Below are 13,161 nucleotides of genomic sequence, written 5' to 3' on the forward strand. Positions count from 1 at the left end.
GAGCTGCTAAGAGAACAACTGTATTTTGTCAAAAGCATTTGTGATAAATAACATTCAGTTCATGTCAGCATTACGTCTAGGAAGGGATTATGTGACAAAAGAACTGCAGAGAGCTGAGGGGAGTCAAGCTGCTCTGTAATAACACACAAACAGCTTCAAAGCAAAACACATCCAGAATGAAGTAAGCTTTTAAGGAAAACAAGTGGAAAATGCGATTCAAAATTGTAATCTCTGCACAAACCCCTGAAGGCTTTTAGAGGTAAAGTGTATAGAACAAACAGCCTTAAAATCAAAACAGCATGCAAGATCTTTCCCTAAATGGTGGGCGTCTCTGGAGCTTACCAAAAAGTTAGAGACACTAACCCATCGTTAGTAGAACTTCAAGCAACACAGCTTCTCACATCCATGTAGCTCAGAGGTGCCATGGAATACAATCTCATCTCTCCAAATACCTGTTCTCGCAGTACTTGGGCTTAAAGGCATGCATCTGACTGCCACACACATATGCATATAGCTGCCCTACAAGAGCTGAACCCAGTTCAAGCTTTTTCTTTCTTCCCTTTTTTTTTTTTTTTTTTTTATTTTTTTTTTGGCAGGCACTGCAGGTATCTCTACTACTGTGGTCCACAGCCCCAGGGCAAGTGTGGGAGAGATATGGAATTCTACTCAAAGTCTTGTCACTGAGAAGGCCGGTGGTCAGGTCTTAGGTTGAAACATTGAGGGAAACCAGAAAGGGGGAGGGAGAGGTGTGTAAAAATGAAGCCATCCATGCACATGTAACTGTGCAGTGATCCCAAAACCACTCCTGCAATCTACACAGGTTGAAGGGTAGGTAGGAAGCCTGTCTGAATTTCAGTGCAGCTTCTCTTGACTCCCTCACCTTTGTTCCGCTCAGTTATAAAGTGCCACCTGAGATGGTTCTCTTCAACATACCACAAAGATATGTATCAGGAGAGCTAAAGTGTCACTGATGAGCCATATACAAACCTGAGTCAGATGACTTTTGTACGGCCTCTGTATCATCAGGATTCCCCAAAGAAACTAAAGCCACGTGATTTTTGCTTTTAGAGGAACCTCTTTTTTAAAATCCAATCAAATTCTGATGGCCAGCTGATCTTTGCCATTACAATCATGTAAGAAAATGTACTTTTAAGAGCAAATAGAGAAACGAGCACAAAAGAAAGAAGGGAAATTCCTCACAGTGATCAGTGATTCTCTATTTACAATAATCACATTAATGTAACAATGAATAATAAATCAGTATTTATGGTTTCATTGGATCTTGGGGAGCTAATTATTGCAATTAGGCTTGTAAAAGCCAATGCAGTCTCTTCTTTCAAATAGAAGAGAAAAAAAAAAAAAAAGTAGATATGTACTGTTTTCATCTTCAGAGATTTTGCAAATGAGTACTTAATTTACAATTGAATTTTGCAGTCTACCTTTAGTACCATGTCTCTCAATGACGCCCTTAAAAGTAACAAAGCTTCCAGCTGAGCCAGTCTCCATGACTACTGCACATTCCCTTTTCTTTTTCTATTTTATCCTTGAACTGAAAAATGACACATGAAGGACTTGGACAAAGAGAACAAGAAAGTAAACAATTATATATAACAGACAGATACAGGAGGCCAAGTGTTATTTCACATCAACAGAGCAACAGACTTCAACAGAGAACTTAAAACAACAGTCATGCAGACTAGAAAACACTTTTGAGAAACAAATACACATATGATGCTGTGTAATGAAAGTTTTTTCCTGTAAGAACAACCAATACCAGCTCCAACTGCTGTTGAAGGATTTGGTTCACAATCCTGCAGAAGAAAGCTGAAAATAAACAAAAAAAGTAAAACGAGGGAAAATAGAAAATAACCTACATTAAATCACATATAAAAGGCTTAAAAAATGCCAAAGTCAACCAAATCATAAACAAGATAACTGAGAAATCCAAAAGATAAAGGAAATCTGAACAGCCAGCTACTAATTGATAGAAGATGGGTGAGTGTTAACTAAAGATAACTTTCAAAACAAAAAGTTCTGTCTTTTTTTAATCTTTCACTATTACATATCTCATATTAATATGGTACATCAATATGAAAAGCAAGAAAGGAAGATAAATCTATTCCAGGAAGTTAAAGCATCATACAGAAGCAAAGTAAAAACCACAAGACAGGCAGACTAGTAAATTATTTAGAGAAAATCTCCCCAAAACCCTGATTATTTGGATGAAATAATATTTCTAACATATTTTTTTCCCTAGCCAGCTCCAGTATGTCTTCTATCACTCGACTAGTGTGTAATAAGTGGTTCTTAAAAATAGTTCTTAAAAATAATATACCTTTTTTGGTCTTCTTCTTTGGCTTCAGCTCTCTTGGGAGTCTTCTCCAATCTGTACAGAAAATAGCTTTAATATATATGAATGATGATTTACAGCAGTAATCCTCCTGTTATCCACCAAGGAAAGGTAGGGGCCCCTGTTGAGCTTGATCCTATTTATATGCATGTAAAGTTTTTGCACACAACAGTTTTATGGAATTCTAGCTGTACTTTAAACTGAGAAACCAGAGTGGGGACTGGCATTCCACCCACTTCCTGACAACTTGCATCTGCCCTGAAGTGATAAAGTTCAGCCTTACCAGGGGCCTACATAAAATTACATTCTGTAATTTAAGTTTGCCGTAGTGAGATACACAGATACGGTTGTGGAAGTGTAATGTTATAAAACCCATCTACCTGTGACTAAGACATCAGGTTGAGTTATTTTTGGTAATTCGCTGTTTGATCCCTGTTCAAAACTGTTATTTGCATGGCGAGCAAGGAAGAAGGAAAGCTAAAGTGAGAGCTAAAGCTTGAATTTTTGCTGCAGATCAGTTGTTTCAACCGAGTAAATAAATAAAATCAGAATTCTTTTTGGACAAAACAACACTTTGCCTTGATCTGAAAACATGCAAAGGGCATGACCCTCAACTAGGAATACATGACTTTGTAATGATTTGCATACTTTTGTATTGCTTGAAAAATAATGAATCAAATGTAGAAGAGCAGAATATTTCCCAGGTTAACAAAGAATTACCCTTTGCTAATGTCAGATATTACCTGGGGTCCATGCTGCATGCTCCTTTTCACTGTTCTGGTACCTTTTACTGTACCTCTCAATTACTGTAGAGAAGGACACAAAGAGTTATTGAATTCAATTAATTAAAAAGGCAACCTAGACACTGTCCTTGGAATTTTCTTGTAACTAAACATACAGTGCATTTTTCTAATCCTGCATTGAACACTTTCTTGGGCTGTTGTCAAACACTTAGACAGTTTAATGGCACCACTTTGAGTAGTTCTTATAATAATTCCCAGGACTAATAGTTTGCTAAATACTTGCAAGACCTGGATTTTATATCCCCTGCCCAAAACACAAACCCCCTGATTATTGCCTTGCATTTTCAGGGTACATCCTTTGAATCAAAACACTTGCCCTCCATACACACCCCAAAAAAACCCCAAAAAACAAACCAACAAAAAGACCCTCAAAAATTACTACTTTTTATTATTTCTTTTTATTATAATAATTATTCTAATTATTATAATACCTTTGGAAAGCATGAAAACATAAAATGCAGATATAGTCAGGGAAACTAGGTCGAAACATCAAATGAATGCTAACGCTTCTGCTCCCTAAGAGCTTCACAATCAAACCTTTGCTACAAAACCATCCAGTGACATTTATCACCACTGCACTGACCATACAGAGTGCCCAGAACCCCCAGGACCCAGAAGGCCATGTCTCAGACTGATCAACTCCCACTCTTTTAAGTACTTCTGCAATGGCAAACCTTTGCAGTGTAACAGAGATGTGTCCTAAACAGCAGCAACACATTTTAGTCCATTTAACCTCTTTCCAGGCACAGGAACTAAACTGAGAAATGCACAGTAAATAATACAGTAGTTATAGAGTGTAAGTACTTTCATTTATACTGCAAAGAACTTTCTTGTACAATCTCTATTGACAAAAGCAATGTCAAAACTGAAGTATTTTTAAATCAGTCTCATTTTTTCTTATGAAATTACCATGTCCAACTGCAAAATCCACTTCATGCAAAATTACTGATTCTGACCGCAGTAATAACTCACTACCCAAACAGGGATAATTTTTATGGGTATTGCACAAAAAATGGTAATGAAGGCAGATTGTGACCTTTAGTCAAAGACTTCTAACGTATTGTGTTGGATTGACCTTGATTGGATGCCAGGTGCCCACCAAGCTGCTCTATCACTCTCCTCCTCAGCTGAATGGGGTGGGGGTGAAAATAAGATGAAAAGAGCCAACTTTGTGTGTTAAGATAAAGGCAGTTTAATGAAGCAATAGCAAAAGGCACGCTGCAGAAGCAAAAGAAAACAAAAGATGTTATTCTCTACTCCCCATCACCTGGCGACATTCTGCCACTTCCCGGGAAGCAGGGCTTCAGTACATGTAGTGGTTGCTCCAGAAGACAAATGTCATGAATAACAAATATCCCCCTTCCTCCTTCTTTCTCTTAGCTTTTGTATCTAAGCAGATGTCATATGGTATGGAATATCCCTTTGGTCAGTTCAGGTCAGCTGTCCTGGCTGTGCCCACCCCACCCCCCCCTCCTGCCCCCAAGACCATTTACACTCTCAGCCTACTGGTGAGGCGTGGGGGAAAGTTGGAGAGTCAGCCTGGGTGCTGCGTGAGCGCTGCTCAGCAGCAGCCAAAACGCTGGTGTGTTCTCACCACCTAAGAACCAATACAATGCACAACACCAGGAGGGCTGCTGAGGGGATCAGCCAGACCCAATACACATACTCACCACAGAAAAGGAAGGGATAAGGAAGACATCAGGAATGAAGCTGAAATTTAGTTATGACAAGGGCAAGCAGACCAAGTTAAAACTGTGCAACAAAGAGCTTGCACTTAAAATGAGTGTCTCAAGGAGCGTTTAATGTAGGTGGCCTTCGCAGATGCTGTAGGAAACTGTCAGCACAGAGTGGGAAAGAAACTAGTAGTTTTGATTTCAGCTCGAGGTCCTCTAGTAAAGAAACAATTGCTGATGCCATCAGTAAAAAAATACATCTGACTGACTCTTGCCACTCACAGCTAATGAATTAATTCCAAACCACTGCCAAGGTGATAGCTGCCCAGTCATAGCAGATATACCTACAGGGAAAATATGAATTATTCATAGTTTATGAAGTGAGGAACATAGAGGACTTACTATAGAGTACGCCTGCTACTCACTCTAAGTGCACATTGAAATGCATGATGAAAATCTGTTGTGTATGGCACAGTAACACATGAAAATCACCAAGTAGTCTTAGACATGGCTTTCATTTACTACCTAAATAATGAAAGATAGATAGCTATGTCCTAACTAATTAAAATGTTTCCCTTCTCACACTTCAAAGGACCATTTGGCTCACAGATGTTGTGTTGCAGGTTTAAAACAATCCATTTGCTCTTGTAGCAAAGCCAATTTAAGAAGTTCCTGCCCACCACCCCCCTCCTGCCTCTCTCTTAGTTCTATCAGACGTTTTGGTGAAATGCAGGGGAGTAAAGGGCTGTGAAACAAAGAACAGAAAAGATCAGTTAAAAATAATCTACCCTGGGGGAAGTAAGCATTTTTCTTAAAGCTAGGCCACTTCTGCCACATAATGCAGTCCCAGAGACAACTGCATACTGTGACTGAAATAAAAGCAAGCTTTTTAAGCTGCAGACCACTGCTGATGTAATAATACCCTAGCCCTCATATGAGGCATTTTTGTACAACTAAAGGATCAGTAAAATGTTACCTTAACTTACCCCTGGGGAGATGATGATAACATTTGAAGCATTATTTGAGTCTGTCAAGTGGCTGTCTACCTGCCTTCCCTGTGACTGCCAGTTTTTGTAGAAAAACAGGCTTCAAAGCTGGCAGTTCTACTAAGGAGCACACTCATCAACAGAGAGAGATCACTCCATCTCGTAAAGAAGGCTGTAGAAACTGATTTAAAGAATCAGTCACCAATATTGGAGTGAGCGGAGGTTATCTTTATTCGGCAGCGCTGGGTGCATGGGGGATTGCTCCACCAAAGTCATGCACACCGAGGGGACCTTTCAGCCCGCTCTTTATACAAGTCACTCATGTCTATTCATTAACTTTCCGGGAACTCATTAACATATCTCGCACCTGGACAATTAGCACATTCCCAAACAAGGACCTAGTATATCTTCGAGTTAACAACATTAACGTGTCTTGCGCCTGGACAATTCACACACTCCCATTCAAGGATTTAGTGCTTCTTCAAGTTAACAGTATTAACATATCCTGTGGCTGGACAATTAGCACACTGTCTATGTCACCTAACAATAAGGGTCTCCTCAGATAAACATGAGCACACCGTTCTTTAAAAAAATCATATATGGCCCATTATTCAAAACAAAGATGATTCTGAGGTGAACAGTAAGAACGATCACACGAGGCAAAGATGGAAAAGAGAGAGAGTATGTTCTCATCAAGTGCCTGGTTCCTTGGAAATAACCCTGACTGGCTCTCAGGCATAGACGTTCCCCTTTTTGTGCCTCAAAAGGAAACGGCGAACTTCAAGCCTGACAAAGATCAAGAGCATGACAAGCCTCGAGTGAGATGCAAATCCAAAGAGACTGAAACTGTTTACTCAGAAGATGGAAGGGGAGATGTGATAGAAGAGTAACTTGGAATCCTTCTGTCATAAAGAGATCTAGAAATAAAGATTGGATCTGTTCTTGCCTCTTAACCGAGGTTTTACGTAGCCTCACCATCAGGGTCCACCCTGGGCTGTGCTTGGGCTGCACTACAGATGCCTGCTGCCTCCCAGTGACTGCTCGGCTCCAGCAGGTCTGAGGAAATATTCTGCCTTTTGTGAGCCACTATGTCTGGTTGGCAGCGTGTTCGCTGTTCTCACTGAGAGTGCAACTCCATTTTAAACAGTGCTTTAGTACAAGTGGATAATCAGTAATGTGTGTTAATCAGCACTATATTCAAAGCCTAATAAAAAAAAAAAAAATGCACACAGTCTCAAAAACTCGAGAATTCACCACTACATGAACAAAAATTACCAAAAATTCAGAAGGGATTGGACTTGGTACCTGTATTGTATCAACATCACGAATATTCAGTCCGAAAATATTCTGATGGTTTCAGGATGGAAATTACAACTCACATTTTAGGAGTTCAAGTCAGCTCTCGTTATTAAAAATCAGCACAAGATAGCAATGAAAAAGATTATCTAGTGTTTGGCCACTTTGGATTTCTTAAAAAATTTTATAAAGCATTTCAGTGACTGCCTATTGCAGTGACTGGGCCTAGGGTCTGACACAACTGGCATTTCCTAATACCTTTCATCTCCTATTTTCCTGTAACAAATTAACAGTGCTTGCCATTTGTAGCATTCAGAATGAGCACTCAGGAGGATAACAGAAGAAGACAAAAATCACAAACTGAAAGAAGCACTTCCCACAGTAATAATTGCCAGTGACTGCTACATTTACAATACCCCCAGCACATGGTAAACAGATAATAAAGTCTTCCTACCCTGCTCCCCTTCCCTTCTTTCCCACAAGATCAGTTTTATGACCAGGAAGCTTGGATTTTAACAGTCTAATGATGTACGACTGGATGTCAAGTATAACAGAGCATTTACTGTTACCAAAAAAATAACAAAGCAGGTAATTTTTAATTACGTATAAGCAAAGACATTCTTAGAACAGAAAAAGATCAAGCTTTGGCTTATAATCAAGCTCTGCTTCTGATGCAAACCTCAGTAATTCACTTATCTTCATCTCAGTCTTCGTATTTCAAGTGAATTGTCAGTAGTACTTACCAATCTTGCCTGGATGGACTTAGGGGAAAAAAAAATTAGTATCTTTTAGAATGTCCAGCTAATACAACATCGATTATTTTAAGTAAGTTTTTACACAATCAAAAGCTGAATTTCAACACTAGCATTTACTACAGATTCCTTGGCTCCAGTGCAAAATTTTTAGGGTACTTTAACATGTAGAAATGCCTATTTCGCTTGTATTGGTTTGCATATAATTGAAAAGACTGCCATACAGTTGGTCTAAATGTTTCCTACTGTATACATCTGATATCTCTCTTTTTCACACAGTACTTGCTTTCCAGCAGTGGTAGGTGTGATCTACAACTTCAGTAAGTGTAAAAGCAGAAAAATTCCCTATTATCTTAAGCTGCTGATTTTTATTGCTCATTATCAGTACAAATATATCTTCAACACATGCATTTCACTACATCACCCTTCACAGAATAATAAGTACTGAAGATAAAAATAAAAAGCACACAAACAAACCTTCATGGTCCTCTTCTACTGCCAAAAAATAAGGCATTTTTTTCATAGTTCCTCTAAGATCTTGTTTTAAGGCCAACATGTAATCTTCATCTTCTCCTGTTTTCAGAGGCACTGGCTTATTGTCTGTGCTCTGTACAAATTATGTTTATTATTTGTAAGGTCTTAATATCCATCAAATACACAGGAACACTAACAAAAGTTACAATAAACACAGCTAATCACAGAAGAGCACAAGTATACATGACACTACTTCACAAGTATACTTTATTGCATTCTGACATGCATAACTACATTTGCAACTAAAGTTTTAGCTTTTTTGGCTTTGCTGTATCTTTCTGCAAAAATGTATCAAGAACTCAAGAAAAAGAAAACACTATTAAAACTGTGAAATAGTCATTCATAGTCATGCTAAGCTCTTAATTGCCAAAAGCAGTTAGAAAGCATTGCTTCTATCTTCGGTTAAGAGTAGCACTGCTTTAACCTCTTCTGGAATAGTGTTTTAACTACATCGAGTACAATTACTCTGAGCAACAGACAACCTTTCCATGACTACTGTCACAGAAACAGGTTGTGTTGTCATACAACCAGGTAGCACATAGGTACTCACACAATTCAGTTTCTGTCAGCTGAATAGTTAAGGTTTGGATTTTGGGGTTGTTTTTTGGCTTTTGGTTTTGGGGTGGGTTTTGTTTTTTTGGTTTTTTTTAAACTATGAATCTTGAAATTGGGAAAGATAAGTAAGTAGTTGTAAAGTAACAGTTGTAAAAATACACAGAACAGAGATAGAATTACAGAATGGATGTTGTTTCTCTCACACGACAGATGGTGCACAACCCATACCTGAATGGTGGATTGCAAAGCACAAAGTGCTATCGCAAGTCCCAGCGCTGGATCATGAGGAGAGTTTACTGTTTCCAGCTGTATTTGCTAGCTGGCCAATATTTATAATCACTAATGTTGCTGATGGTAAGCTGATGCTCCTTAACTGGGTTTCTAATTGTATTTACAGGAAATTAGTAAGAACTTAGAACATGTCTATCAGAAATATCCAATAGCAACAATTCACTGCTTAAAATAATTTCACTATAAGTGAGTCAACAGCTGTGAGACACTTTTGGTCACTGCCCAGTCACTACAGCTAACCCTTACTGATCCTAGATACCCACTGGGTTAACTTTGATCATTTTGAATGCCAATAGATATACCCTGAGAAGTTTAACTTGGTTCTGAAACTCTGTTCACAGAAGGAAAAAAGCATCTTTACCTTCTCCATGGTACACATTAGATATTGGAACGGTATACATTAGCATTGGAACAGGCTGCCCAGGGAAGTGGTAGAGTCACCATCCCTGGAGGAATTTTAAAGACACGTAGATGCAGTGCTTAGGGACATGGTTTAGTGGTAGACTTGGCAGTGCTGGGTTAATGGTTGGACTTGATGACCTTAAAGGTCGGCTGATCCACTGCTGACTGTAACTGCAGAAGCTGTAATTCACACAGAATTTGGTTTCCTTGTGCTATCGAGCAGACTATAACATTCACATTAGAACAGTTATGGATGGCTTAGTATCAATGAAATCACACAACTTAATTGTAAAGGTGGAATAAGGGGATATATAATGTCTGGTTCAGGAAGTCAAAATGCTGGGTGAAATAACTGTCCAGAGAAATCTCAGCATAGCACTAATTATATGACAAACTTCCAAGTTCTGTATCATAACATGTGAAACTGAGAAACATTTCATGCACCTTGATCAAATCCTGACATAACTGGCAAGCTCTCTTACATAAAACTGCAACATTGTAAGACTACTTTTCTGCCTCAAAAATGTGCCTCCTTACTTGCATAGCTAAAACTCAGTCAGAAAATGCTCTTTCTTCCCCTTTAGTTTTCAAATAAAACCCAAATGCCAAATCTCAGTTAAGTTTCCTTAATTACATAAAATATCTTCCAATCATTTTCAAATTATTTTTACATGCTGGCAATCGAGGTAGAAGACAATCATCCATAATCTTTTACGTTTGCATCATCAGTAATCTTTAAAATCAGGAAATCCATTCACAGCATCGAAGTGTAACTTCATTTCCAACAAATTCAGATATGTAGTGTTTCCGCTACTGTTAATGTCCAGAAAACCAGATCATGATGAGGACTTTAACAAACACATCTTGCAAGACATCTAGATAAATATAGGATACAACAGGTTGCAAAGGGACGGGAAGAAATAATGAGAAAAACATTAAATACTGCAAAACTGACCTAAAGTGGTTAGGGTTGTTCACGTATTTCATTACATTATCTAAATATAAGAGTGAATACACTTTACCTGAACACAGAGAGTGTGCTCTAAGATACTTGCTGTACTTACAGGAAATGGTGGTGGAGGCTTACACACGACGTCAGGTAAGGATGAACCTTTAGCAAAGCCTATAGCCTCAATGTTGAAGGTGAATGCAGTGCGTCCTCTTCCTGTACCTGATCTAGCCATCTGGAGCTACTGAAAATATCAGGGATTTTCAAAGTTTTACTTTTGTTACATGTATCAAATGCAAGTATATATTACCTATAAAATTAATACCTAACAAAGATTACAGGAATTTTAAAACTAAAGATCATTTTAAATAGCAAGGCATTTTTAATGCCCATCTTAGGTTCTTCAACATACTATAAATTTGGTACATCCCTAAAATCAACTCCATTCCCTTTTTTCTGGTAGCCATCTCTGCATGCCTGAAATCACCTCCTAATCTAGGCATTTTAAATGTTCTTTTTCTAAATCTTAGATGTACTAACTCAAGTTCAATCAGGGCAAAAGAACGAGAAACAAGGTAAGGGGGAAAATAATATTAATAATAAAATTAAAAAAAGAAAAAAATGAAAGAAAAAAAAAAGGGGGGGAAGGAAGGAAAACAAGGAAAAAAAAGCAAAAAAAAGAGAAAAGTACAAGGACCCTGAACTTTCTGTGAATATATTTCGCAGGTTCTGAACTTTTTTCCAAAGAATAGCTTGTGGATGTCACTCATGGCTTCTTCCTCTTTCAGATTTTTTTTGTCCTTTAACTTTGTAACTAGTTGGGTACTCATAAGGAGCCGAAAGAAAAGAGGTTTAATGTAGAAGCAGCAGAGGACTCCAGCATGTCTGCAAGCTAACTGCTTATAAAAGGAAGTTGTTTTCAACTAACAGACTCCACCAATGACACAGAAAAATAGCCTGCAACCTACACTTACAGGCACATCTCACCACTTCCACTGTTACACCAATCTTTGTCTTAGGATTGTATGAGCTATGGGTTGGCAAGTAAAGCAAAATGTGATAAACATTTTTTTCAGAGATGTCTCTGCAAAATGGGACCAAGAGAAGCCCAGCTGAAGCAGTGTGCTACTGCTCACTCCCCAGGACTATATACAGATCAGCTCAAGGCTCCAGCCCAGAAATCCCATGAGCTCTTTACCATTAATTGTGATATGGAGAAATAGTGTGAAATAGGGACAAGGACATCGATTGTGATTGTATAGGTCTGCTCAGGAATGTGGGTATGGTGACTGGTCACGGGTGTGGTGTCTGGTCACATAGCCACACAGCTTTGAGGAGACACCTACCCTTCTTCCTCTAACAAAGGGGCTATTTATAAAAAGGATGAGAAAAGGATGAGAGACATTCCAATGTTACCTAGAGGGAGTGCTAAGTCTCCTTGCTGGAGAAGATCAGATGGTCAGTCACAAGGACATGAATCACCTGCAAACCTGCAAGACCACCCCATTCCAGGCAAAGGACTGATAATCTAATTAACATATGAAGCGAGAGTAAGCGGGTTTAGGTAATGAATATGTATAGGTGTTAATTGAATATTCGTTTTATTGTATAAATGTGAGACAGATCATCACTTTGGGTATGCACGTTAGGTTAGGCGGAAGGATCCCCCGTGCATCCAGCACTGCCAATAAAGGATACTTAGTCACTAAGAAACTTTGACTTTGTTCTTTAAATCAATCTGGCGACCCAGGTGGGACACCTCTCTGCCGGGCTGTAGGACCCGCTGGGGACAGGACTCCCTAGGGTACCCCCGGGATTTCCCGGAGGGACTCCTTGACTCAACGGATCACTGCGGCGGCGGACAAGGACCCCATCGCTGTAAGTGATGGTATTCTTTATTTTGGTTGGTTTGTTTGGTAGACCGGTCATTTGGAACTGCTCGTAAGTCAAAAGTAAACTTCTGCAGGTTGGTGATACTTTTGTGGCTAGCACCTTAAGTATACGTTTGGTTTGGTTGGCATTCAATTGCCGTTTGGAGGCTGGCAAGTTCGCCTATAGGGCTCGTTTGGTACGGTCTTGCCTATGACGGTTTTCTGACTTATTGGGTGTGGATATTTGACTCTGATTATCACTATTGTGTTTTCAGCTATATTCTTGGTAATTTTGCTTATTACGGTTTTCTGACTTATTGAGTGTGTAAGTTTGATTCTCATTATTGTGATTTTGGCTATATTCTTGGTAATCTTGCTTATTACGGTTTTCTGACGTACTGGATGTGGAATTTGACTCTGACTATTGTTATTGTGATTTTGGCTATACTCTTGGTAATAATAGTGGGTTTTTGATGCTGCTGTAGAAAGGTACCTGCACGTTGCATTTTGTAAGTGTTAAGTGTATTCTGTTAGGGTGAAGTGGAAAATGGGAGGAAAACAAAGTGGTGGGATTTCAAGGAAAAGTCCTTTAGGATGTGTTTTAAGTCATTGGAAGGATATTGGAGGATCTGCTGGTGGGAACGTGAATAAGAAAATATTGATAAAATATTGTAATCAATGGTGGCCGCTTTATAAGCT

At 38.8% G+C, this 13,161-nt stretch overlaps 1 protein-coding gene across 1 annotated transcript in view; it reads right to left on the reverse strand.

The window, feature by feature from the left end:
* The window catches only part of POLR3G (RNA polymerase III subunit G), a 28,140-nt gene that overhangs the window by 8,309 nt on the left and 6,670 nt on the right, over positions 1-13,161 (reverse strand). The window contains exons 2-5 of the mRNA XM_080371349.1: positions 10,707-10,835; positions 8,338-8,467; positions 3,094-3,156; positions 2,336-2,386 (exon numbers count right to left, since the gene is read on the reverse strand). Of these exons, the coding sequence (XP_080227475.1) occupies positions 2,336-2,386; positions 3,094-3,156; positions 8,338-8,467; positions 10,707-10,826 (364 nt within the window). The 5' untranslated portion in view covers positions 10,827-10,835. The remainder of the gene's footprint in view (positions 1-2,335; positions 2,387-3,093; positions 3,157-8,337; positions 8,468-10,706; positions 10,836-13,161) is intronic.

This window comes from Falco punctatus (genome assembly GCF_963210335.1).
Source record: "Falco punctatus genome assembly, chromosome: Z".
Lineage (NCBI taxonomy): Eukaryota > Metazoa > Chordata > Aves > Falconiformes > Falconidae > Falco > Falco punctatus.